Consider the following 27,930-nt stretch of genomic DNA (forward strand, 5'->3'; position numbering starts at 1 on the left):
TATAAAAAGTCAATTGAATATGGGTGCATACATTTGTTTCTGGTTTCTCAATTCTCTTCCACTGATCAATTGTTTGTCTTTAAGCCAGTATTACATAGTGATGATTCTTACACCTCTATTATAAAATTTTAAATCATGTTGTGTGAGTTCTCTTTAGTACTATTTCTTTTATGAGTGTTTCAAATATTCATGGTTGATTAAAATTTTATGTGAATTTAAGTTCATCTTTTTCACTTTTGTTAAAAATGGTAGCAAAAATTTAATAAGACTTGCATTGCTTATGTATATTGCCAATATACAAGTCTTCTAATATCAAGTCTTCTAATTTATGAACATAAGATGTCTTTTGATTTACTTAGATCTGTAATTTAATTTTTAAATCTGTAGCTTGAACTAACTCAGTTAAATTTATTTGCACAAATTTTATTCTTTTGGTGTTATTATAAATACAATAATTTTCTTAATTTCCTATTAATATGAGGTATTTTCATGGGATTTTTTTGTATATTGAACTACCCTTACTTCTCTTGATTAAACCTTAATTGATCATAATATGAGCTACTTTAAAGTGCTACTATATTTCATTTTCCATTATTGGCTTGAATATTTTTACATCTAGAGTCATATAAGGTATTAGTATATAGTTTTTTTTACTTGTGATATCTTTATCTTACTTGGATATGAAATAACATTGACCTCATAGAACTTATACTCAATGCTTTGTAAGAGTTTCAGAAGAATTGATGTTAATTCTTTCTTGAATGTTTGGTAGAATTCACCAGTAAATTATATGACCTCATGTTTTTCTTTCTTGAAGGTTCTGATTACAGATTCCATCATTACCTGTTAATGATTTGTTTAGATATTTTACTTCCTCTCAATTCAATGTTGATGGGTCATACATTTATAAAACTTCATCCATTTCTTCAAACATCCTCAAATAATGTTCATAGTAGCCTTTTATGATCTTTGTATTACAGAAATTCAGTGACATGACACCAGTACCAGTTAAGTACTGGTAAGGACCTCATGACAGATAGCATTACAATGGAGGGAGAAAGTGCAAGGTGAGAATTCATGTGGTGAGATAAAAAGGGAAAGAGGAAATAGAAGATTTTTATTATAAGCAAAATAGGTCTAAATTTGGGCAATTCGATAACATGAACTCTCAATACTGTTAATTTAGAGCTATATTATTATTGTATTGTCAAAGTAAATTAATATATACGGCACCAGTGGCTCACGCCTATAATCCTACCTACTCAGGAGGCTGAGATCTGAAGATCGGGGTTCAAAAGCCAGCCTGGGCAGGAAAGTCCGTGATACTCTTTTTTTTTTTTTTTTGTCGGTCGTGGGGCTTGAACTCTGGGCCTGGGCACTGTCCCTCAGCTCTTCAGCTCAAGGCGAGCGCTCTACCACTTCAGCTACAGCACCACTTCCGGTTTTCTGGTGGTTTATTGGAGATAGGAGTCTCACGGTCTCTCCTGCCCGGGCTGGCTTTGAACCGCGATCCTCAGATCTCAGCCTCCTGAGTAGCTAGGATTACAGTCGTGAGCCACCAGCGCCCGGCTTCCGTGATACTCTTATCTCCAATAAACCACTCAAAAACCTGAAATGACGCTCAAGCGTAGAGCACTCGCCTTGAGCTGAAGAGCACAGGGACAGCGCTCAGGCCCAGAGTTCAAGCCCCACAACGGACCAAAAAACAAACAAACAACAACAACAAAAATCCAAAAACCCCAATGTCTGGGCTGGGAAGGTGGCTCAGTGGTAGAACGCTTGCCTTGCATGAATGAGGCCCTGGGTTCGATTCCTCAGCACCACATAAGCAGAAAAAAAAGCCAGAAGTGGTGCTATGGCTCAAGTGGTAGTGTGCTAGCATTCAGCTGAAGAGCTGAGGGACCACGCCCAGGCCCAGAGTTCAGGCCCAACGACCAGACACCCCCCCCCAAAAAAAGTAAATTAATATAATTATCTTCCCTTACATTGGGATGTCTGGACATGAGGATGGCAGGATAATTTCCTGATATGATTATACACCCATATTCAATTGACTTTTTATAGCTCTGTCAAGATCATCAACAGAAAATGCTAGGATAAATAGCTCTCTCTCTCTCTCTCTCTCTCTCTCTCTCTATATATATATATATATATATCTATAGATATAGATAGATAGATAGATAGATAGATAGATAGATAGATAGATAGATAGATAGATAATCAAACTGTTTTGTCTCACACCTGTGGCCAGATCAAATGTTTGGTTTTTATGATCATATTTGTTTTATACTCATTGCCAAAGTTTTCCCCACAGATAAGAACAGAGTTAAGTAACATTTTATTATAAGCCTTGTGGAGTTTAATTACATTTTACAAAAGCAGCTCACACTTTTAGGACTTTGTTGTACTTTATTCACAGTAAAAACACTTAGTGCATGTCAGGAAAGGCAGCTCCCTTTAACACACTTGTCTCCAACTGGCCAAGTCCCAGCAGGAAGGCTCTTACTACTTAACAAGCAGATAATCATGCCATGTTATTGACTTACAAAGCCATGAGCTAAATATACCTATTTTACTTTAGAAAAAAAAGAAAAATATAATGTTCAAAACAAAAGACTGTGGAATAAAAAAGACTCTATAAAATGCAATGGGAGTAAAGGAAATAAGAATTTAAAGGCAAATGGTTACCAAGGTTCAGATTCATTTCACAGAACCATTGGTCATACACAGGTTTAGTGGGAACAAATGTAAGCTAATAAACAGGAATGCTGTCTCCTGATGTACTTACTATGTATCCTACTATGTACATACATAGTGCACACACAACAAAGTACACTGGCTGGTAGAAGATCCCAACTAGTAAAGGGTTTACCACCAATTTCATTCCTTAGTGGAGGCTATGCAAAACATATTTTATCAAATATATCTTATAATTGCATACAAAATACGGATATAGATAAGGATAACTATATATATTGCCCAAATTCTAGTTAAATTTTGTTGTTGGATTGACATTGTGAGAGATATGTAAAATTATCTCTATGCCTTAGTGCCCAACTACTTAGTTTGATACTATGCTTACTGCATTCATCTACAATTTTGATTTATGAACTTTTTCTCCTTTCTGTCCAGCTATCTCCTTAGCTCTGCACTTCTAAGATAGCTACAGGTCCATTTTTGGTAACAAGACAGTTCTTCTTAATTACATTCTATGGTCAGTTTCCTATTTTGCTTTATTTTTAAATGAATATCTTCTTGTTTTATCTATTCCTTAATGAAAAATAGAGAAATGTAGTCAATAACTAAGAGCTGTTGGAAGTGAATGTGAGTAGTGTTATTTGCATAAGCCTACAGTACATTCCCCTTCAGTTTCACAAATAGCTGCAGAATATTCATGTCCAATTTTTTGTTTACTTAACAAAGATTCTTAGAGAGCAGGAAGTACCAAACATGAACCTGGGATGCCATTATTCAGTGATTCCCTAAAACAGCTAATGACACTAGGTTTGTATGTGATGTGAATAATGGCATAATTATGTTGGCATAGAAGAAAATCAAATTTTTTCCATAACTAGCCATGATGCAGATATATCTTGGCTCCACAGGGGCTGTGACTCAAATTTAAGTAGTAAAATGTGCACTATAGTCTCTATTTTATTATCTGAAAATGTATAATTTCTAAGATATTTTTTAAAACACACAAAAAATAATGTTCTTGACAAAAAGGCTGGGAAAGTATAAAGACTGTCCAGTGATTACTGCTCTTTCTAAAAGGACAAGTTATTCCTAGATTTATCTGGTCTCACAAACAGGTTTTCACAGAAAAGCCAGTTGTATATTTCTCTGTTTTAAGATAAAGATAGCTATATGGCATAGTAGGTATCAGAAAGAGATTACATTTGCTGACTCCTTATGACTATGAACCTGGTTTATTTTGCATAGGTTTTCTAATTTTAAGATAATAAACCAAGCCCCAAGGATTAAGTACCTTGCCTTATATTAGGAAGATACATAACTAACTTGAAAATTTCTTTCTAGAGTTCTAGACTTTCTAGATTTCTTCTACTTTATACTGAAGAAAGTATTGTAGCTTGTTTGTTGTTACCTAAGCCCCCTAGTACATGTCCTTCATAATCTGAATCTGTGATACTTATACCTTCTAATTTTTAAGTTTTGGGCAATGGGAACTTTTATGTAAGTTAGTGATAGAGCTTCTGTGATGTTTTGTTTACTTCTAGTTTGCTCTTGTACACAGATTAACAACCATCTCTCTTTTTCAGTGAGAGTACTACCTGCTAAGTTTAAAGAAAAAGCTTATTTAAGTCTGTCCAAAAGAATGTCTGTGTTATTCCAGAAAAATCATTAAGGAGTCTAGTTATCTGCACTTAATGCAGCTTTTAAGCCACTCTATGATAAGAATTTTTTTAAATTTCTTGTCAGTGTAAAGGAATGTTCTATTACATTTCCCTACTAGAGCATTTTAATTGAAACTGCTTGTGAGACGAAATCTTAACTGAGCAATGTCAATTAAAGCCTAAGAGTTCCCTGTTGATCTTGTAAGAAAAGTTAAGCCATATAAGACAGCTAAACGCTGGAATGTTGTTTGTGGTAGAGCTCATAGCCTAGCACATGCATAGTACTAGATTTGAATCCCAGTGAGTTTTCATTATTACAGTGCCTTTGGAAGTGTTGGGTCAGAGGTTTGGATGACAATGCAGATAGTCTAATTTATTGTGGTTCACTTGCAATTTTTTCCCTTTAAGATAGAGAACATGAAATTTTGAATCTGATGATGCTAGGCATTAAAAGCAAACCATGTTTCCCAGTCAGCCATGCAATCATGAAGAACAACAACTAAAGTTCAATAGCTTCCTATGGAGCTAAGCTATAATGTTCAGTAGGTTATATGTAGTAAATGCATTTTTGAATTAAAATGATTTTACATTGGGTTCATTGATAAACAACTCCAATGCAAGAACAATTAGGGGTGATCTGGCTGTAATATTTGTCACCCATTGATTGCCAGGGTTGATTGCACTGACCTAGCTGATTAGGTGGGTGTCCCCTTCTCCCTCACCACTCCATGTGTGTCCCTCCTGAAGCTGTGTGCCTGGTCCAAGAGGATGACCATCCCTGATAGAAGAGATTGCTTTTCAGTCAAGGGTATATGAGAAGCTGCACTCCCCTGCTAGAATCTCCAAATAAGCTCTCATGGTGAATACTTTTGATCAGAGGCTAGAGATCTAAGAGCAGGCTTAATACCCCCAAAAGCATCTTTCAGTCCAAGTCCAAACAATAGACAAGACCAATGTGTCAGCTCAAAAAAAAAACAGGAGGAAGCCAGACTCATGCCTGGTGACTCATGCCTGTAATCCTAGCTACTCAAGAGACTGAGATCTGAGGATCACGGTTGAAAGCCAGCCTGGGCAGGAAAAGTCTATGAGACTCCTATCTCCAATAAACCACCAGAAAACGAGAAGTGGTGCTGTGGCTCAAGTAGTAGAATAATTGCCTTGAGCTGAAGAGTTGAGGGACAGAGCCCAAACACAGATTTCAAGCCCCACGACAGACAAAAACAAACAAACAAACAAACAAATGAAAAAACAGGAGGAATTTTATCATGATCAAGCCTTTTGTTCAATACAGATCTTCAATTGTATGACTGAAGCCCACCCATATTAAGAAGAGCAATCTCAGTCTATGTTAATCTCGTTCAGAAAGACCTTAATAGGCATACTCAAAACAATCATTGACCAAATATCTAGGCAGCTCACGATCCATTTAAATCGACAACCATGACAGAGATATATTTCATATATCCAAGGCATAAAGATGATCAGAATATAAAAGATACTCTTTTATTCAAAAGTGTACATATAAAATATGTTTTGTACCATTTATCAACAAAATCAAATACATAATGGACAAAGAAGCTGAATATGCGTTGCTCCAAAAAAGACATAAAAATGCCAATAAACATGAGAAAAATGCTCAAAAATATTAATCATCAGAGAAGTGCAAATCCAAACTACATTGTGATATTAGCTCACACTAAAACAGAGACAGAAAATAACAAATGTTGCTATGGATATGAAGAAATTATCTATATGCAGTTACTAGGAATGTAGAATGGTACAGCTGCCATAGAATAATAATGTGGATGTATCTCAAACAAGTACAAATAATAGTACCATTGGATCTAGCAATCAACCTTTGGTAATATATCCACAACTAACTGAAATAAAGATCCCGAAAACATATTTGTATATCTGTGACCATAGCAGAAATTATTCAGAACAGGTTGAAGATAGAAACAACCCAAATACCCATCAATAGTAGATGATTCGTAACCACTTACAATGGACTATTGTTCATCCTCAGAAAAACAAGGAGCCTGGCACTAGTGACTCACACCTGTAATCTTAGCTACTCAGGAGGCTGCAGTCTGAAGATCACAGTTCAAAACAACCCAGGCAGGAAAATCTGCGAGACTCTTATCTCCATTAAATTACCAAAAAGTCTGTAGTTGAGTTGTGGCTCAAGTGGTTGAATGGTAATCTTGAACAAAGAAGTTCAAGGATAGTGCCCAGGTCCTGAGTTCAAGACCCAGAACCAGCACAAAAATTAAAAACAAATTAAAAAAACAAGGAAGCCTGGAGCTGGTGGCTTACAGCTGAAATCTTGGCTACTCAGGAGGCTGGGATCAGAAGATAATAATTTGAAGACAGCATAACAGGGAAGTCTGTGAGACTTTGTCTTCACTTAACCATCAAAAGCCCAAAGTGGAGTTGTGAGTCTTAGCCTTGGGCAAAGGAATTTAAGGACAGTACCCAAGGCCTTGAGTTCAAGTTGCAGGACCAGCAAGTCTACGTGCGCGCGTGCGTGTGCACCCACCCCCCCCCCACACACACACACAAATAAAACTAAGAGACATTCTCACATATACTATTATTTGGAAGAATTTTTGAGGCTATATGCTAACGGAAATAAACTAGTACTTAAAGAAAATACTTATGCTTCCACTGCAGTGAGCTTTGTAGAGTAGTTAGGTCTGTAGAAATGCATGGAGCTGGAGTTGAGAGAAATAAAGAGTTCACTAATGGGAATAAAAACGTTGTAGAGATTACAATATGAGCATATTTTAACGCTACTGAACTACAAGTGATTAAAATGATCATTTTATATATATTTTACTATGATTTGAAAAAAATATTCAAGTTAAACTTTCTCCCCAAGAAATATAGAGCAATTTTTACATTTTTTCAAAATTTACTTTTTTGTTATTACAAAGATTATGTACAGAGGGACTACAATTACATGAGTCAGATAATGAGTATATTTCCTTTCATACAGTGTAAAGTGTCTTCTGTTCCTTTATTCTCTCCCAGTTTGTCCCTTCTCTCTCTGGGCCTCTTTTTTTTGTTTGTTTGTTTGTTTTGGCAGTTGTGGGTTCTGAACTCTGGGCCTGGGCGCTGTCCTTCAGCTCTTCAGCTGTAGACTAGTGCTTTAGCACTTGAGCCTCAGCCCCACTTCCAGCTTTTTCTGCTTATGTAGTGCTGAGGAATCGAACCCAGGGCCTCATGCATGTAAGGCAAGCACTCTACCACTGAGCTACATTCCCAGCCTTGTCCCTTCTCTCTCTACTCATGATTTGTATAGTTTCAATTCATCAACGTCCAGTGAGCTCCACTGCTGCACTTTTTATCTTTTTTTCCCCTCAAGGTTTTTTCTTTAATTTTTAAGTAGTTGTAGAAAGGGAAGAGGATTCTTTTGGAGGGCATGATATTCAATATCTTAATTTACATAAACATGTTCATTGAAAACAGAGATTATATCAATAATTAAACTGCATGAAATAGCATGAAATTTTCCAAAAATCATTTACAAAATTTAGAGGCAGATCACATTTCTAATAATAGAAAAGTGCACTTGACATGATTTAAAAATATTATTTGCATGAAAGATAGCACCCTAACACATTTTACAGTTTGGCCATTTGAGGAGTATAACTTTTTTTATGAAGAAAATAGTGATTCTTTAAGCATTGCAAAGAAAAAAAACATTAATGCATGTGGTCTCTATATGTTTAAATGATGAATTGTCATCCAAAAATATAAATGAAAACATTTTCACTAACTTTATAAAAATCACAAAGTCAAATAAAGCCTAGCATTGATTAAGACAGAGAAAACAAAAACTTTTATGCATTTTGGACCTCATTCCAAATTACTTAAACTAGTATGTGTAGGTTTTTAGTTCCAGAACCTTCCAGGGATGTGCAAGTAGGTTATATAAAATCTTGCAGTCTTGACCAGGACTGGTTGCATGAGTACAACACAATGAAAACCACCAAATGTTTGAGAAGATGGAGGAGAATAGTAATATGGTGGAGGAGGTGATTGTGTTCAAAGTGCACATATGGAACTAGCACAATAAAATCCTCTCATAATTATAAATATAGATTAACAAAATAAGATAAATAGGCCAAATGTGATGCATGCCTGCAATCCTCGTGATTTTGTAGGCAGAGGTAAGAGAATCATGGTCTAAGGCCAGCATAAGCAAAAGTGAACAATCCTATCTGAAAAATAAAGTGGAAGGGGGGAGGCATAACTGAAGTGGTAGAGCACTAGCTTAGCCTTGAGTTCAATCTCCTGTACTACCAAAAAAGTGGAAAGTCTTTTCTCTGCATATAACATATGCTTTTATCCCACATACTTTATCTTATATCTAGATGTTTTAAAATAAAGTCTGATATATTGTAAATGTTATGTAAATATTTCTTATGTGGTGTTGTTTAGGGAACAATGACAAGAAAAGAAGAAGCTTGTTCAACACAAACAGGAGCCTGATTGGCCCAATTCCATAGCTACACGACTAAGACACAGGTTGCACCATATCCATGGGAAGTGGGGTTTCTCCACTTTCTTATTACTATAAAGCCTTCCTTTCACAGACTTAGCTTGTTCAACTTGGTTCCTCAGTACAAACTCATTTGGTTAGTGGCTCACATGAGTAATACTAGCCCTCAAGAAATTGGGGCAAGTGCATTGTGCATTTTGAGACTAGCCTGGGCTACAGTGAGATCTTGCCTCAAAAATAAATATCTAGTTCACAGAAGCAGATCTTGCAAAAGTGGCAGTCAGGGATAGAGGTAGATAAATAGTTGATGTTCAATAAGTATAGAATTTCAGTTATGTGAAGTGAGTATGTTCTTGAGAATTTTCTCTACAGCTTTGAGCCTTAAATTTTTAAGAAGTTTAATATCATGTTGAATATTCTTAATACACACAAAAACATTGAGGCATATCTATATATGTTGATATAGAAAGATTATTACAGTATTCCATGAAGTGGAAAAGTTTAAAATTTTAATATGAAATACAAGAAGTTTTTCAGGTATACATGCATTTTAAAAAATTACTGTCAAGGTGATGTACAAAGAGGTTAGTTACATGAGTCAGGTAATGAGTACTTTTCCTTTTGAACAGTGTCACCCTTCATTCTCCCTCATTCTCTCCTAGTTTTTCCCCTCCTGACTTCTCTCCTCCTCTAAGTTGTATAGTTCATTTCCAGTAAAGTGTCTGGTGAGTTTCACTCCTGAATTGATTCACCCTTTGTCCCACTTTTTCCTTTTTTTTTTTTTTTTGGTCAGTCGTGGGGCTTGAACTCTGGGCTTGGGCGCTGTCCTGTGCTCTTCAGCTCAAAGCGAGTGCTCTACCACTTGAGCCACAGTGCCACTTTTGGTTTTCTAGTGGTTTATTGGAGATAAGAGTCTCACAGACTATCCTGCCCAGGCTGGCTTTGAATCGTGATCTTCAGATCTCAGCCTCCTGAGTACCTAGGATCACAGGCGTGAGCCACCGGCCCCTGGCTTGTCCCACTGTTTCTGTGCTTCCATTGGTGCTTGAATTCAGGGCCTCATGTACTCACTTGGTTTTTTTCACACATGGCTACTATATTTAGATTTGAGCTTCACCTTCACTTCTGGCTTTTTGGTAGTTAATTGAAGATATGGGTCTCTTGAACTTTCCTGCCCAGGTTGGCTTTGAATTGTGATTCTCAGATCTCAGCCCCCTGAGTAGTTAGCATGAGCCACTAACACATAGCTATATATGTGCATTTTTATCCTGAAATATTACTGAAGAAATTACTGTTAATTGTTGTCTTTGGTGTCAGAATTATGAGTTTGCAAGTTACGAAGAGAGACTGTGGTTTATTCTTTGACTTTTTCATTCTGTGACTTTTTGATTATTTTACTGTTTTATTTCAAGGAATGGAGTGCAGCTCAATCATAGAAAACAAATTAAAACAGTTAAAAGACCTGGGCACTGCTATTTAAGGATATCATAATCTAGTCGAAATAAACTTGCATAACACATGTTTGATATCTCCAGAGAATGGACTAGTGTTTAAACTGGCAATTTGCATAGGGCAGGAAGTGAATTCACAAGGATAACAGAGAGGAGGATGAGGGATGTATTAGTTTAGTTAGAAAACTTTAACTGTTTTCATTTCAAATGAGTTTCATGTACACACAAATGTATAGTTTAATTTCATTGTTTTGTTGTTGTTGTTGTTTTGTTTTATGTAGCCAAACTAGCCTCAAACTCAGCTTTCTGAGTGCTGGGATTATGAGTGAGTACTGACATATTGGGCTTTGGTAACTTGGTACTCCTCAGAGTTTAATCACCTAGTGTAATTTTAATGAAATGTCCTTGTAGCTGATGAAAAGTCAGATTTCTGTCTATTCAGTTACCAAAGAATCCAAGTGAAGTCAACACAATTATCTGGTTTCTTGAGCCAAGCTTCAGGTTTATCTCTTTGCTGGAATGCTAATCTTCACAAAATGGACACAATGATTACCTGTTTTCTTTACTAGGGGCTGAGATTTAGGCTTTAGAGAAGAATGGGACTGACTGAAAGACCAAAGTGACTTCACAGGCTTCCTTAGGGGAGAATTCACTTTCTCTTTTAAATGTGCACTTTTCTTTCTCCTCTAAATGGGTATTTGCAGTTTTAATGCTGTTTGATTTTTATTACGTTATTTATTTTCTTATTTAAAACATGCTCTTAGGAGCTTTAAAAATAACTGCTCTTCTCCCATAAGCTTCTAATTAATAGGCATTGTCATAATAGTTCGCCTTTAGCATTGCTAATGCTAAGATCCCAGCACATTTCCAGCAAATCAAATCAGGTTTTATTTAGTTCAATTTAAAAGATGAATCAGTGTTAGATGACCTCTAAATGAATTACAAATTAATTGGCTGAGTGAGTTCAGTGTTGGGTTCATCATTCCTTCCATTCTGACAGTAATATAGGTTAACTTTCACTAGAGAATTTGGTTCAGTGGAAAATTATGAGAATATTTATGCTAGTTTTATGATGAATTACTTGAATCTACCTAAATTCTTGTGTCTATTTTTGCTCTTGGTTTGGAGAAGTTTAGCTCCACAACTATTGTTATATCAGTGTGGGCTGAATACCTAATATGACTTTTATGTTATAAACAAATTCAAGGGTTATTCCATTTGATTAAAGAAACTTGGATGCCATATTTTGAATCTCTTTTTTTGGGGGGAGGGTCCAGTCGTGGGCCTGAACTCTGGGCCTGGGTGCTGTCCCTCAGCTCTTTAGCTCAAGGCTAGCACTCTACCACTTGAGCCACAGTGCCACTTCCGGCTTTTTTCTTTTTGCTTATGTGGTGCTGAGGAATCGAACCCAGGGCCTCAGGCATGCAAGGCAAGCGCTCTACTACTGAGCTACCTTCCCAGCCCCCATATTTTGAATCTCTTAATGGGAACATATAATGTATTATTAGTACTTATAATAAATGTTACTTTTAAGCAAAGAGGAACAGAGTTAGCTGATAATCAAATTTATTAGTACACACACAAACACACATCTTTTCCTCATAATCTCAAAATTCATATATTACTTTCCCCTCCACTGCTAAAGAAAAGCCCTTTACAAAAGATTGTAGCTTTAAAATGTGTTCATTGTTTATTATTGCATGATTAACTATTCTAACTCTTCTTAAAGTCATTTCATATTCTGTATATATAATTTTCCAGTGTTACCTGAATCTGGTGTTCAAATTTTATTTAGTGGGGAAATGTTAAAAAAAAGTTTATGTATAGGAAGTATTGGATTATCCTCTGTGTGAGACCAGATCATCAGGTAGCAACAGAATCTCAGAGCTTGCACCATGATTTGCAGAATTTATCTTTGACACACACTGTCTCTCTCCCATACACACACATGCACACACACACACACACACACACACACACACAGAAGTCTTCTTTAATGCCTTTCCTCTCTTTCTTCTCTACCTCCTACTTCCTCTATTTCTTCTCTCTCATCACAAATATGCACACACACACACACACACACACACACACACACACACACACACACAACACAGGGCTATGTAGGATATATAATTTTGTTTAAAGTCCATTTTTAGATTTTTTCCCACCACCTCTTGAGATAATTGGAACCATCATATGGATAAAACCGCTATTTAAAAAACAGAGATATTTCTAACTTTGCCTTGTACTCAGTGGCCTATCAAATGACTTCTTTGACCTTTCTTTTCCTGATTCTTTATCAGCAAAATGAAGGTCATTATTCTATCACATTTCTAATTCATTTCCTATGGATGCCTCCAGGACTCATTGAATGAAGCAATGTAGTTACCTTAAGGTTTATTGGATTTCTTTAAAACCTAAAAACAAAAGGATTAGGATTACTATAAAATTTTATGAAGCCATAAGTATGATTGTACTTTACTAAATTATTCTCTTAATTTTTCTTATTTATCTTAAATAATTTTAATACTATTAGGAGATTAATGTTTAAGTTTGTATGACAAATCAAAAGATAACATGCTGATGTTATCCTCTTTTATTTTGAGCTATGTGTGATACACAAATGTCCATCTGCAGATTATTGACATTATATTTACACATAATTATATGTATTTACAAGTGTTATTTCCAACTTCAAAATGATTTAAATTCTCTCATTTATTTACCTATATTTTTACAATGAATATATTTCCCTTGAATATGACTGTTTCAAATTAATATTTTATATTGTTTTCAGCTAAAAATTAATCATTTTATCCAACCACACTGTATTGTTTTATACAAAAAAATTGAAAACACATTCATGATGAGAGAATAGAGAACTGCGCTATGCATCTGTCTGCTATTATGTGGTGTTCATAACCTAGTACATCTCACCCTTATTATCATCTCTATAATATTGCTTCCTTGATTATTCTAATTTTCAAAACTGTAATTTTCAGCTACAGGACCGCACTCAGTTCAGTGACCGAGATTTAGCCACCCTTAAGAAGTACTGGGACAATGGCATGACCAGCCTGGGCTCTGTTTGCAGAGAGAAGATTGAGGCTGTTGCAACTGAATTAAATGTTGACTGTGAAATAGTCCGGGTAAGTCATTTTCAATAATTTTCATGCTGTTAACAAATGTGGAAACAACCCAAATGTCCATCAAATGAACAGACAAACAAAATGTAGTAAATGCATATAATAGCATATTATAAACCCTTATAAAAAGAATTGAATATTGATGTATCCTTCAATATGGATATTTCTTGAAAACATTATACAAAGGGAGAGACCTAATCACCAAAGATCACATATCGTAGACTGAATTCATGTGAAACATGCAGAATAGGCATACTGTAGATGTGGATAAGTAGTTGCCAAGAACTAGGAGGAATGGGAGTGGCAGCTAATGGGTTGGGGTCTTCTTTTCTGCATAATGTATGTGTTCTGAAATTACTCCTGATTGATGCACATCTCTGTGAATATGTTGAAAATATTTTAATTACACACATTAAATGCATGAACTCTATGGTATGATAAATATATCTCAGTAATGCTGTTTAAAAGTTGGATGACATGATCTGAAATACATCTCACATATTCATGTAATGAATGGTAGATTGAAAAATAGCCCAGACCAATTGTAAGGACAGTAGTTCATATTCTATTCTGAAAGATGTTACTATAAAGTTTAAATTGTGATAAAGCTGCTAAGTATTTAACAAGTCTAAATAGAAATAATGCTGCCAATTATTTAACAATCAGCTTATAAAGTTTGTAAAAGGGCTGATTTGAACATTTGCTACTTCCCATGATATAAGGATTCTCACTAGATGGGCAGGGTGGCTCATGTTTCAAGGCCAGACTAGTCATAACAGTTTGCAATAATCCATAACAATCAATGGCTGAGTGCATTGGCACATGCCTGTTATTTTAGTTATGGAAGAAATACAAATAGGAGGATCACAGTCCAGGCCAGCCCAAGCATAAAGCAAAACTCTACCTCAAAAATAACCAGTGCAATAAGAGAAAGTAAGGGTTACTCATGTGGTATAGTGCCAGTCTAGCAAGCATGAGGCTCAGAGTTATATCCTTAATATCACCAATAATAATTTTAATAGTAACAATAATAATTTTTAAAAACCACCTATCACTGATGTCTCATTAAACACAGATTTAGGAAGGCAAGCAAACATTGGCTCTTGTAAAAAAGTGTAAACTGGCTTCACCACACCATGGTGAATCATTGGAGAAAATCAAGAAGGAAATACTATTATAGAACAAATAACAAAACATAAAACTCTGCTAAATGAAATCACATAAAGGAATACAGAGAAAATTTGCAGAACATAGATTTCTCAAAATAAATACTATTCTAAAAATAAACACTCTTCTCCTCTGAGCCTTGCTTTTTCTCATTAGGATCCAGATAGGAAATCAATTTCAATCCTGTGTTTACTGAGTATGCTGCTATGTGTTAGTATATATTAACAAGGGGAAGAGAATGCATTAGATGCTTCCTATATCTAAGGACCTTAAATTCTAGTAAGAGGGATGACACAAGAATATAAATGAAAAGGAAGTGGAGCAGGACCATATAGTATGGAAAGCCTAAGCAAAAGCCAAGAATAGGGAAATATATTATATATTATACATATATTTTGTTGTCATTGCTGTTTTCATTTTAAAAAATCAGTGTTTACATATGTACACAATTTAAGGAGTCATGTTCCTCCTTTTCCTACAGTTTTGTAATAGCTTGAGACAAAAGCTTCCCATTTGTGTCAATTATTCCTTTGACATTTACTTCTATCTAGCAGTGATGTATTATTTTTTATTAGAATTAGTTTAGCTGTGAGTTACTCAAAGTAACAATGGCTCAAATGAGATATCATAATTCTGGGTGTAAGTCCAATGACTTTCTGTCTACAACTAGCATGGCAGTTCTACTCTATGAAGTCCTCAGAGTCCAAGGTATCTTCCATCTTCTGTTCTGCCTCCCCATGAGATAGCTTCTGCCTTGAAGGTCCAAAGTTATGGCCTGTGTATTTCAAGTAGTACAAATGAGAGGGATAGAAGGGTCAAAGAGTATATACCTCCTGTCCTTTCAAAGAAGGTCATAGAAACTGCTGTAATATTCTTTCATTTCTATCTCATTGGCTAAATGTTAGCTACATGGTCATAATAAACTTCAAAGAAAGCTACAAATATAGCTTTACTGTGGGCAATCATGTGGCCAATTAAATGTGCTATAACTCTGGAAGAAGGTGAGAACCAATATGAGGAGTAGCTAGCTGTCTTTCTCATATCTGTTTATATTGTTGCTTCTTGATTTTTTTCTATGTTAAGCATTTGCTGTTGAATTTTCACTATGATATTGAAGGCTTTTTAAAAAGAAAAATGTCTTTTCAACTCACCTTGTTGATCCTTTCACTTACAGGCATACTTTTTCTTTATCTTCCCTTAATTTTAGTTAGTGTGGTATTCTGTGCTAACATTATTATGACTATGTAAAGGCTTTACATCTTTGAATTATGCAGCCTGTCATGTTTTCCTCTTCTGCATAACATTATTTTGTTCCCCTAGAGTTTATAATTTAATTAGTTTTGTTTGTTTGCTTAATTTCCTATGCACTTACCACTAATTTATCATCAGACCCTTTCCCGTATACAGACACATCTCCTAAGATATTCATACATATTTGGAAGTGACACAGTTTCATTATCTTAAAGATATATTTCCCATAGTTTTCAAAACTTGCTGCAAACTGTACTGGTTACACTCTGTACTTGAAATACAACTGCTACTGTGAGATTCCCACTGTAATCTGTTTATATTTCTGCTCTTTGAAAGTATATATAAGATATCCTCGATTGTCTTCCAGTCTCTCTACTTTTTATTTTTTAAGATTTTTGTATTTAATCTGGCATTGATAATAATAAACACCTTGTGCCAGGGTAGCTGCTCTCTGTAGAAGGGCTTCCTTGATATCCATATGTTTCAAAAGAAAAGAGATAATGGTAGACTGTTCAAATATATACATATATATGCATTTACTGCATTTTTGTCTCCTTGTTAGTGTACACTAACATATAGCAGCATACTCAGTAAACACAGGATTGAAACTGATTTCCTATGTGGATCCTAATAAGAAAAAGCAAGGCTCAAAGGAGAACAATGTTTATACAGCATACACACACACACACACACACACACACACACACACACACACACACACACACACACACACACACACACACACACACACACACACACACTCGGCACACACAGCCATAGCTCCCTAATTTTATATCTAAGTATCTGAGTCCTAGCCAGGCACCAATGACTCATGCCTACTCCTCTACTTATTCAGGAGGCAAAGATGGCGAGTATTGTTTGAGGCCATTTCAGGCAAAAAAATTCACAAGATCACATCTGAACAGAAAAATAAATTTAAAGTAACTTGACATGCTAACACATGCCTGTCATCTCAGCTACAGCAAGAAGTATAAGTAGGAAGGTGATTATTTTCTATGGTCTCCCAAGTAAAAAGAGAGGACCTATCTCAAAAGTAACTAGAGCAAAGAAAGGGCTAGATGTGTGGCTCAAGTGGTAGAGTACTTACTTGGCAGGAATGAAGCTTTGAGTTCAAACTCCAGAACTTCCAAAAAATATTGAGGCCCAGAGTGATCAAATAACTTGCCCATGGCTTATATAAAATGTTTGAAAACCTGGATATTTCAAAATTAGAAATGCTGAATTTGGTCAGATAAGTTGGTGTTAAGCAAAATGAACCCCAAGTTAAGGACTCAAATGTTTTTACTTTCTTGCTTTTGTGTCTAATATATTTATAAGATATTTCTTTGTTGCTTTGTATGTCCCTCCCCCACGGTATAACCCCTGTTCTCTCTGTATTTGATGTTGGTATCCTTTGTGGAGGGGAAGGGAAAAAACAAATTGTTTAAATAGGGATACAGGTGGACCCATTGCAACAATGAGATGTACAAGATATGTCAAAAATGAACTTTACAACTTTGGCGCTGGGGGTGGGATGGTGAGGGGGGTGATGGGAAGGGATGGGAAGGGGAAACAAAGGCAGAAGCAACAATGCTTGATAAGAAATGCACTTATTACCTTGCCTATGTAATTGTAACCCCTCTGTAAGGTAGGTATTTTCACAATAAAAAAAGAAATGTTGAATTTTAAATAGAAAAATCCCCTTTAATAGTTTCAATGAAGAAGGAATTTGATATAAAGAAGATTGAAGATTTCAGGGAAAGACTACATGGAAACTTTAGGCCCTCAAATGGATTGATTGATACTTACCATATTGACAAGGGCCATCTTATTCAGTCTACCTAGTCTAATTCTAATCTCTTCCAGAAACACACTCAAGAACACACATGAAAGAATGACATTGCCCCATTTGTTAGGAAATGGAAAGACTTGGAAAAATTATATTAGGTGAAGTAAGCCAGTCCCAAAGAAACATAGGTCCCATGTTTTCCCTTATTTACAATAACTAGCATATGTCTGAGACAAGCAGAAACAGTCAGATAAGTTGATGTTAGGCGAAATGAACCCCATGATAAGGACTCAAATGGCTTTTCTTTCTTGCTATTGTGTCTAACATATTTATGATTTCTTTTTTGCTTTGTTTGTCCCTCCCCCATGGTATAACCCCTGTTTTCACTGTATTTGATGGTATAATTTATGGAGAGGAAGGGAAAAAACAAATTGTTTAAATAGGGATACAGGTGTACCCATTACAACAATGAGATGTACAAGACATGTCGAAAAACGAACTTTACAACTTTGGCGGGGGGCGGGGGGTGAGGGGGCTGGGAGGGGGTGAGGAGGGGATGGGAGGGGAAACAAAGGAGGAGGCAACAAGGCTTGATAAGAAATGTACTCACTATCTTGCCCATGTAATTGCAACCCCTCTATATGGTATTTTCACAATAAAATAAATAAAGACAAGCATCAAATAATATCAACAACAACAACAAAAGAATGGTATTAGCTATAAGCTTTGGGGGCTTGGATATTTCTTCAAGAATGATCTTTATAATAAATTCATTATTCTTAATAATTATAAGGTTAATAAAGTAATTTATTTTATATTACAATTGCTTTTTAAAGAATTGGTTCATTTCACATAAATCATCAAATTTTTAGGGTTTTTTAAAAATCTTTTTCATGTCTACAAGGTCTGTAGTGATATCACTTAACTTATTGTGGATATGGTGACCCTGTATGTTTTATCTTTTTTAAAAATATTTTTTCAGTCTTGCTAGATTATTTTTTGATTTCACTGATTATTTCAATGGTCCAGTCTTTTCTTATTTTAATGAATTTAATCAGTTTTACGTTTATGCTGTAAAAGACCAAGAAGATAAAAACTAAATCTGCACACTCAATGACATATTTTCTAACTACGAATCTGACAAAGAATTCATATATAAAATATATAAAGGGCTTCCAAAACAGTCAGTTTTTTGGGTTCAGTGAAACATTTCAACTAGACAGTGAGGAGACATTTCATTGAAGAGGATATATAAATGGCAAACTAGCACATGGAAAGAAGCTCAACATCATTAGTCACTAGAGAAAAAATATACATTAATAACTTGAATCTTGCTAGTAGAGTGCCTGCCTAGGCAAACTCCTGGGTTCAATACTCAGCATAGAAAATAGAATTACTGAATGTAGTAAATACTAGCAAGTATAGTGAGAATCCCTGTCTCTTATACACTACTGATAGTAAAGTAAAATAGCACAGCTCCAGTGGAAAACAATTTGGCACTTTCTCATAATCTGTAATCAAATGACTGAAAAATTGAATTCTTGTACATTTATTCTAAAGATATTAAAACATATCTGCAGGAAAACATATATATGACTGTTGATAATAGTTTCATATGTAAAAGCCAAATGTTGAGTGTGATAATTTTGTAAGGTATATGTTAGAGGAAACAGTGAAAAGCATGAAAGCACTATCTGAAATTTTCTGTGACACCAAAAAGCAGAGATGTAACTCAGCAGTAGACAGCATGCTTGTTATGCATGAGACCCCAGCCTCCATCCTCAACACTTGGGGGATGGAGGACAGGAGAAGGAAGCCATTTAAAACTTGGTCTTAAGGCAAGGCATAGTGACCCAGTCCTGTAATCCTCATTACTTGGGAGGACAGTCTATGGCTCTCAGCCTTCTTGGGGAAAGTTAAGAAGGGAGTCTATCTGAAAACAAAAGCAAAAGGACTAAGGGCCACAAAAATTTTTGGTCCTCCAATAATATTAAGTATATGTATGAACCATAGTTATGACTGTATACTTGGCTTCTTTGAAAAAATAGTTCTTATTTTTTTGAAACATTTGGTGAATTGTGTTTCTCAGGAACAAAATAAAATCTGAAACAAAACTAATCTGTAATAAACTACATGTTGTTTGAATTAATATCTAGATAAATAGCCTCTTTCTACTAATAAACTATTTTACATAAAATTATAATTGCTTATATTTCAGCTTATTGCCATAAAATTTCATTATTCTGCATACCTATTTCTTCTTTTAAATCATATTTTATGATGCATCCTTTATTATTGTAATGCCCAGAACTTCTAAGTTTTGTATGCTTACAAAACTTCCCCTTCTTTTCTCTTACAAAGACTTGGATTGGGAATCGAAGAAGGAAATATCGTTTAATGGGGATTGAAGTTCCACCTCCAAGAGGAGGCCCTGCTGATTTCTCTGAGCAGCCCGAGTCTGGCTCTTTGCCTGCCCTCACACCTGGAGATGAAGCTGGGCCTGATGTAGGAGATGATAATGACAGAAATGATGAAATATCTATCTGTTTGTCTGAAGGAAGCTCTCAAGGTATTTTATTTGCTGCAACTCCTCATAACAACTTTTGTAACTTGATGCATTTTTTCCTTGCTTTTTAGCTCACTGCACTTCAAATCTGGAGTTTGCAAAACATTTGAGCAAGCATTTTAAGAGATACTTGATTTTTAATGTTTGTTCCTAAACAGTTTTCCATATCAAGTCATTACAAGGAACATTTGTTTACCACAGTAGTGATCTCCTGCACTTAAAAGTATCAGTTATTATAAATGTTCAATTGTAATTTCAGAAAGGATTTCCTTTTGGAATGCTAGTCCAATTGGGTGAGAGCATTATGAAGACACTGTCATGTAAGGGTGTATAGTATAATGCAATTAACACTAAGTTTGTGGCTCAGCAAACTATGTGCAAGTCATAGCTTTTCCATTATCTGAAAATGTGACTTCAAACAAAGCATTTAATTTAACTCATTGGAGTTTGGTTTCCGCAGTGAGAAGGCAAATTAGGCTGTGTCATCACTGTAATTCTTCTCAATGTTTTTCATAAATAAGATTGAAAATAATAGTATAGAATTATACCATTTGTACATGAGAAGTCTATTTAATCTGGCACCAAGCATTGAAAAAATTCTCATGCCATTGTATTAACATGTGTATTAATATTTGTTGCATGGTATAAAATTTATCCACTATTAATGCAGAATTCAATTATTCTTAGTAAATTTTATAGAGTTGTACAAGCATCGTCATCATTAAAATCTCATTTTAGATCTTTTACATGACTAAAAAACTTTTTGAGCCCATTTATAGTGTTTTTCCTCTCACTTATCAGCTCCAGCAACCAAAAATCTGCTTTCTGATTTTTAGGTGTGTCATTTCTGCATATTTTATATGAAAAAATCATACAATATGTAAGCATTTTATATATAATTGAGAAATAGAGCAACAATCATGTAGTTTCCCCTTTTTGCTTTTGTTTCATTTAGCTTTATTCAGGATATTGACACATTGATTTCTAGTTTATTATTTGTTGTTCAATTTTGTTTATAATATTTTCTGACACCATAACTTGAGCATATAATTTCTTGTTAATCATATTTTCCAATACATTCCTCTATATTTTGAGACTCTGATGTCATAATTATAAAGTCTTCCCTTGTATTACAGTTATGAAAATATAGGTTTATATTTGTTTCTGGCATGTTGGACTTGTTTAGAAAAATTGAGAATTAAAAGGAATTACCAAGACAGGGGAATAGGAGAGACAAAGTTTGTTAAGATACATGGGAGGGCTGAGAGTGATAGATGGAATGACTCTCATCAAGAGGCATTGTACACATACATGGACATGTTCAGTTGAAACCTCCTTTACAACTATTTGAAGACAATTCTTTAAATGGAAAGAAAAGAAAAATGATGGGCAACCAGGCAAAGGGGTATAGTTCTAATATTGCTGCTCTTGCACCAATGTGGGGTTGAGGATGAGCTTTAAGCAGCTTAGTGGGTATTTGGCTGATTGGCTCTTTCTGCTTTGGGGGACGTTATTGACTGCCAGTCTCCTTTTCATAGCATGTTTTCAATTTTGCACTTGCATAAACATTTTGAGATCTCAGTTTTTACATCTTCATTCCATCTGGCCCATTTTGTGGTCTTGACCAATCTCCATGTTCTGTTTGGATCATTTACCACGTCTCCTTAAATCAAGCCATCTCCACCTACTGTCCTTAGGTATTAGATTTGCAATCAAATCTTTATTTCAACAAGCATGTATTTTACCATTAGGTATGTGAGGAAAAAAACCTAGTTTCACTTTTCCAAATAGATAACCAGTTGTCTCTATGCTATTTATTCATTTATTTATTTATTATTAAGGCTTGAACTTTGAGCCTGGTTGCTGTCCCTCAGCTCTTCAGCTCAAGGCAAGTGCTCTACCACTTGAGCCACAGCACCACTTCTGGTTTTCTGGTGGTTTATTGGAGATAAGAGTATCTACCTGGGCTGGCTTTGAATGGTGATCCTCAGACCTCAGGCTCCTGAGTAGCTAGGATTACAGGAGTAAGCCACCACTGTCCGACTTTGCTAATTATTAAATAATGTATTTTTACAGTGATTTTCAGACTGGCTTTTAAAACTCAAATATGTATGCATATCTAGACATATACGCATACATTTACATACACATATGAAGACATACACACATGGCTAAAATTCTGAACTTCCTTTTACATTCCATGGATATGATTGCTTTAAATTCTTTAATAAAATGTCTTAATATCTGAATGAGCATTTGCTATTCCTTGCTTTTGCAGTACACTGATTCTTCTATGTGAATTTTAGAATTATTTAGCTATGTCTTTTCACAATTTCTTCCACAATATCCATTTAATATTATTGCTAGTACTGTATTAAATGGATAAGCTACTATAGAAAGATCAACTTAGTTTTGTACATACTGAGTTGTAGATGAGACAGGACTCATCAATAAAGAACTGCTGGGTCATATGGCTCTGGAAATCAGAAAAGAGCTAAAGACAAGAATAGAAGTATGGGATTCATCAAGGGCTAATAATAGCCATAGAAAATAAAATATTCAATAAAGTAAGTTAAGAACAAAATAATGGACAAATACTATGCTTTTGTTGAGAAATATCCTGATGGGGCAAGGTCTGAAACCAATAAGCTATTGAAATACATTCAGAAAAAAAGAGAACCAAGGTAGTAAAACCAAGGGTAGGTGAAGATTTTAGAAGAAACACATGTTGTCATCTAATAGAGTGTGAGTAGAAAGAAGAAGCCATTGAATTGAGTGTTTCAGAGAGTCTTAGAGACAGCAATTAATTGCATACTCAGTGGGGGAGGCAAGCAGATTGCAGTAAGTTAAGCAATGAAAAGGATAGAAAAGCAGTCACTACTGAGAAGACAATGAATTCAAAAATGAGACATTTGAAGGTTATCATTGTCAATATTCAAATCTTTCTGTCAGACTGACATAATCCCTCTTTTTCCCTTTCCTTCTAGTCATTTCTTATTGATAATGATGCAGATGATAACAGAATTTAGTGTGCATGATAATTATGGAGTGGATCTAAAAATCATCAAGAAAAAAAAATTCATCATTTCCAAACTTGTTACTCCTAATAAAGTTGGTCTGTTAAATATTTTTTTCTTATGTTAATCTTACTAAATTTTCTGTTTCTGGAGATACCTGGAAATTCCCAGTAATTCACAAAAGGATCTTTACAGCATGATGCCTGGCAGTTATTCGTGAGGGAGTGGATAGGGACTTCTGTGTTTGTGTGAGTGTATGGGAGAGCTGTGAGGAAATATTCTGATAAAGAGATGTATGGAAGCCCTTAAATGGAGTTTCATTCACCATCTGCCACTTTCTCATCTAAAAGAGAATTTTAGAAAATAAGTAGTTAATGGAAAATATGGAAGTTAATTTTAAAGTCCACCATAATGGTCCACTTTTAATATACCACGGCTCCTGCACTGGCATCCTTTGTCATATAATAGCGTGTTCCCTAGACAGCTGGCATAGTAATCAAGACCTAATGAGAAAAGGGAGAGGGAGAATTTAATGTAGAAATCAAAAAATACTTGATGAGAAGTGCTATTGCCTAGAATTTCTCTCTCAGTAGCTTATTTTTCACAGCTGCATGGTAACCTTTTCATTCTCATCAGAAATTGTAACAGAAAAGCATTTTCAAACTCCAAAGACTCCCTTTTCTGTGCAGCTTCCTGTTAGTCCTGTCCTATTCTCTTCCCCATATTGCTGATACAGAATGCTAATTTGATTAATTTGACTGTGTGATCCTTTAGTAATGACTCTGTTAATTACATCAGGAAGAGATTAATATCATAACTTTAAAATATGTTAACCATATTATCATCCATTTTAGAAAAATACAGTTAAATGTATGTCTACTTTGAGATTTCCACTAATTACATTTTAGAGATATACAAACAGAATAATCTCAGTAACAGAATCATATTATTTCAAAAACCTAACAACTGAGATTGGAGTCCTAATAACACAGTTGTTAATTTAATAGGATTAGAGTTTTCTAAATGTCTAAGAAGAAGATCTGTCTTTAAAGCAAGGATTACATGCTTCAATGTTCAAATCACCAAGTAAATATCATATGAGTTCTGATTTAAAAATCGGTATAAACTAACGTCTGTTTTTTACTTACAATAAAAGGCAGGTTTAGCTAAAGTCAACAAAAGTGCTATTAATCTTTTAGGAGTTTCACATCTATTCATTTGTTTCTGAGAGGGCAGATAGCTTATGAATTTAGCATCCACTTTCTACCTGCAGCCTTCCTCTGTCCTGTTTCCTTTCCATTTCCCTGTGTGGAAGTGATGAGAAAAGGGAGTTGTGGTTGAATGGGACTGGATGTTTTTTTGGCTATGTGGGTTCACTCCTTCCACAACTGCAAACTTCAGCAAAAATAATACTTGGATGACTGAGCTCATTAATTTCAATTTTTGTAGCTACCGAAATACATTTATAGTTGAACAATTTTAAATATTTTTGCCATTCTGAGCACAAATTTTTAAAGCATAGAAACACCATGCATAACATTAAATTGTACAATGATGCCTATTTTCAGCTGCTTCTATTTATGTGGATATGCACATGAAATAATTCTGCATACAGTTACTTCATGTGAGTGCCCTCTAGAGTTTTAACTGATTAATAATTCCACTTATTTATTTTCCAATTAGCAAAGCTACTTTTCCTGAGGAATAGCCAGGTATGTTAAGTGTTTAGCTTCTAAACATTCACTGGATTTGAACCTATCCGTAAGCAAAAGAAAACATTCTTTATTCAGTTTATCACTTCACACCTTTTTATTTTAGAATCTTCCAAATGATTTTTAATTATTATTGTAAAAGTGATGTATAGAGGGGCTACAGTTACATAAGTCAGATAATGAGTGCATTTCTTTTTGAACAGTGTCACTCCTTCCTTCACTCCTTCCCAGTTCTTCTCTCCTATCCCCCCACGAGTTGTGTAGTTCATTTTCAACAGTGTCTAGTGAGCATAACTGCTGAAAAATGTCTTTAATCAAAGTCATCTAAAATAATCAAACTACACATAAAGCATTTTGTCAGTATAGCAGAACGGTGTACAAAGTTATGAGTGAGAACAAGAATATAAGGAAAACCTATAAGGAATAATAATAGTAATGATCTTATTGGTGAAAATTTAATCCCTCTTTGGAGGCCACCAGTACTAATTTCAGCTTTGCAGCTACAGCAGATGACAACTCCCCTCCTTTTATTTGATTTAGTTGCCAGTGATGTAGAACTTAAAATGTGTGTGATTTGAAATGTATAAGGAATGAATAGGTAAAAGATCCTCCATCTAGGAACTATTTTTTCATAACTTTTGAATGGATTTGTTTTTCTTTATATTCTACAGGTAAATGAGCTCATGTAATGTTTATTTTCTCTCTGTTTTATTTCCATTAGTATAACATTTTCCAGGCATATTCGTGTTGTAATCCACAGTAGGGGAGAAAAAGCCAAGAACATAGAGAATAAAAGTCTGGTTACCAGAATCATGTGGGGGATAATGGGGAAATATAAGTCAAAGATACAAAGCAGAATATATGTAGAATGAATAATGTAATATAAAACATGAAAAACATAGTTAATGATAGTGTATTGGATTCAGATTTTGGCAAAATGCTTATATCTTCTGTTGTCTGGTGGATGGATATCTACATAAAATGAGAACTATGCTGATTAGTTTTATTGTTATATCTATTGTGTGTATGTGGATTATAGTATCAGGTTCTGTAACATAAATGCACAAAATATGATGTGTTTTTAAAGATCTAGTAAAGGAGAAAACAAAATAGAAATTAAATGTATAGAAAACACATTTAAATTCTCCTGATGTGAACCTAGGTATCTTAAACTTGAATTCTTATACAGAGTTCTTATAAATGAGTTTCTGGATCCATCCTGTTTTCCTGTTGTCATCCCCAACCTCATACAAGATACTCATTTATATCTTTACATGGAAATGGACTCAAACAATCTTAAGAGGGCTGGTTAATAATTTGGTGCTACTTTCAATGTGAAAAAAACTTTCAAATGCCAAGAAACAAATATTCTACTAATAGTTACCAAAATAATCTCTATACATTAATGTGAAGAAAAAAAATATTTGCTACCCTGTTTTTCTAAGTGCTAGAGGTGAACAAAATCTACAACACAAGACAATGTATGCAGATACTAGCCACATCCTACAGCTCAGTATGGAAAAGTTTTTGTTTTGTTGTTATTGTTTGTGCATGTCCTGTGTGTTACCGCTCTACCACTTGAGCCACAGCTTTACTTCCAGCTTTTTTGGTAGTGTTTTTAGTGGATATGAGTCCTACAGACTCTCAGGCCCGGGTTAGGTTTGAACCACAATCCTCACATCTCAGCCTCCTGAGTAGCTAGGATTACAGGCATTTGCCATCAGCTCTCCGTTTGGAGAGTTTTTTTTTTTTTTTTTTTTTTTTACTTTTTTATTGTAAAAATACTGTACAGAGGGTTACAGTTACATGAGCAAGGTAATGAGTACATTTCCTATTGAGCATTGTTGCCTTGTCCTTTGTTTTTCCACTACCATCCCTTCCCTCCCACCTCCACAACTACACCCCCCACCCTTAACCCCCTACACCTCCACCCCCGCCAAAGTTGTAAAGTTCGTTTTCAACGTAGTGTCTTGTACATTTCATTGTTAAAATGGTTCAACCTGTATCCCTATTTAAACATTTTGTTTCCCTCCCCCCAGAATTATAGAAGTGAATATACAAGATGCAGGGCACCAACATCAAATACAGTGAAAACAGGGGTTAATTTTTAAACTGATTTCTCTGAATTTTTTCCTTCACTTTTAAAATCTTGCTGTATTTTAAAATATTTAATTTGATTAGAAAAGGAATATCAGTTTATTGCTAAAATATTACGAAATGCAATCCAAATGAAAATAATCTGCATGGTAATCATCTGAAAATAGGAATGAGGTGATATTTTTGTTAGTATTTTCTCTGTACATAAATACAGTGTTTGTGTACTGGTATTTTTGTGTGTATGTGTGTACAGATGCATCAGATATTCCTACCTTTTGACAAAATCAGAAATCTGCATTTACAGTTTTATATCATGTATAAAAAATTATTTTACTGTAGAAAATATTTAAATATAAAAGGAAAGTAAACATAAATAAATAAATGTAAGAAAAATAAAATCCTCTATAATACTCAGAGAAAATAATAGCAATACTTTGATGCAAAATGGTGCTCACTCTATTTTTCCTCCAAGAATATATATTTTCTTACAAAATTAAAAGTACCTATTTCTACACAGTAGATGTTACCTTCATTTTTTCCCACTTTCCAGTAGATCCTGAATATTTTTCTCATTATTAGCAATTCTACATCTTTTTTAGTGGATCCATTGTGTTTATTGTAGTGATAAGTCCTAAATGATTTCTCTAATAATTCATTGTTAAAGGTAGATGTGGGGCTGGGAAGGTGGCTCAGTGGTAGAGCGCTTGCCTTGCATGCATGAGGCCCTGGGTTCGATTACTCAGCACCACATAAGGAAAAAGAAAAAAGCCGGAAGTGGTGCTGTGGCTCAAGTGGTAGAATGCTAGCCTTGAGCTGAAGAGCTGAGGGACAGCACCCAGGCCCAGAGTTCAGGCCCCACGACTGGACCCCCC

General features: G+C 34.9%; 1 protein-coding gene across 1 annotated transcript in view; it reads left to right on the forward strand.

Annotated features, from left to right (window-relative positions):
- Hdx (highly divergent homeobox) overlaps positions 1-27,930 on the forward strand; it is a 122,246-nt gene that overhangs the window by 75,586 nt on the left and 18,730 nt on the right. The window contains exons 5-6 of the mRNA XM_070040122.1: positions 13,316-13,462; positions 20,028-20,235. Of these exons, the coding sequence (XP_069896223.1) occupies positions 13,316-13,462; positions 20,028-20,235 (355 nt within the window). The remainder of the gene's footprint in view (positions 1-13,315; positions 13,463-20,027; positions 20,236-27,930) is intronic.

Source organism: Dipodomys merriami, unplaced genomic scaffold, assembly GCF_024711535.1.
Source record: "Dipodomys merriami isolate MVZ:Mamm:240054 unplaced genomic scaffold, mDipMer1.0.p SCAF_3, whole genome shotgun sequence".
Lineage (NCBI taxonomy): Eukaryota > Metazoa > Chordata > Mammalia > Rodentia > Heteromyidae > Dipodomys > Dipodomys merriami.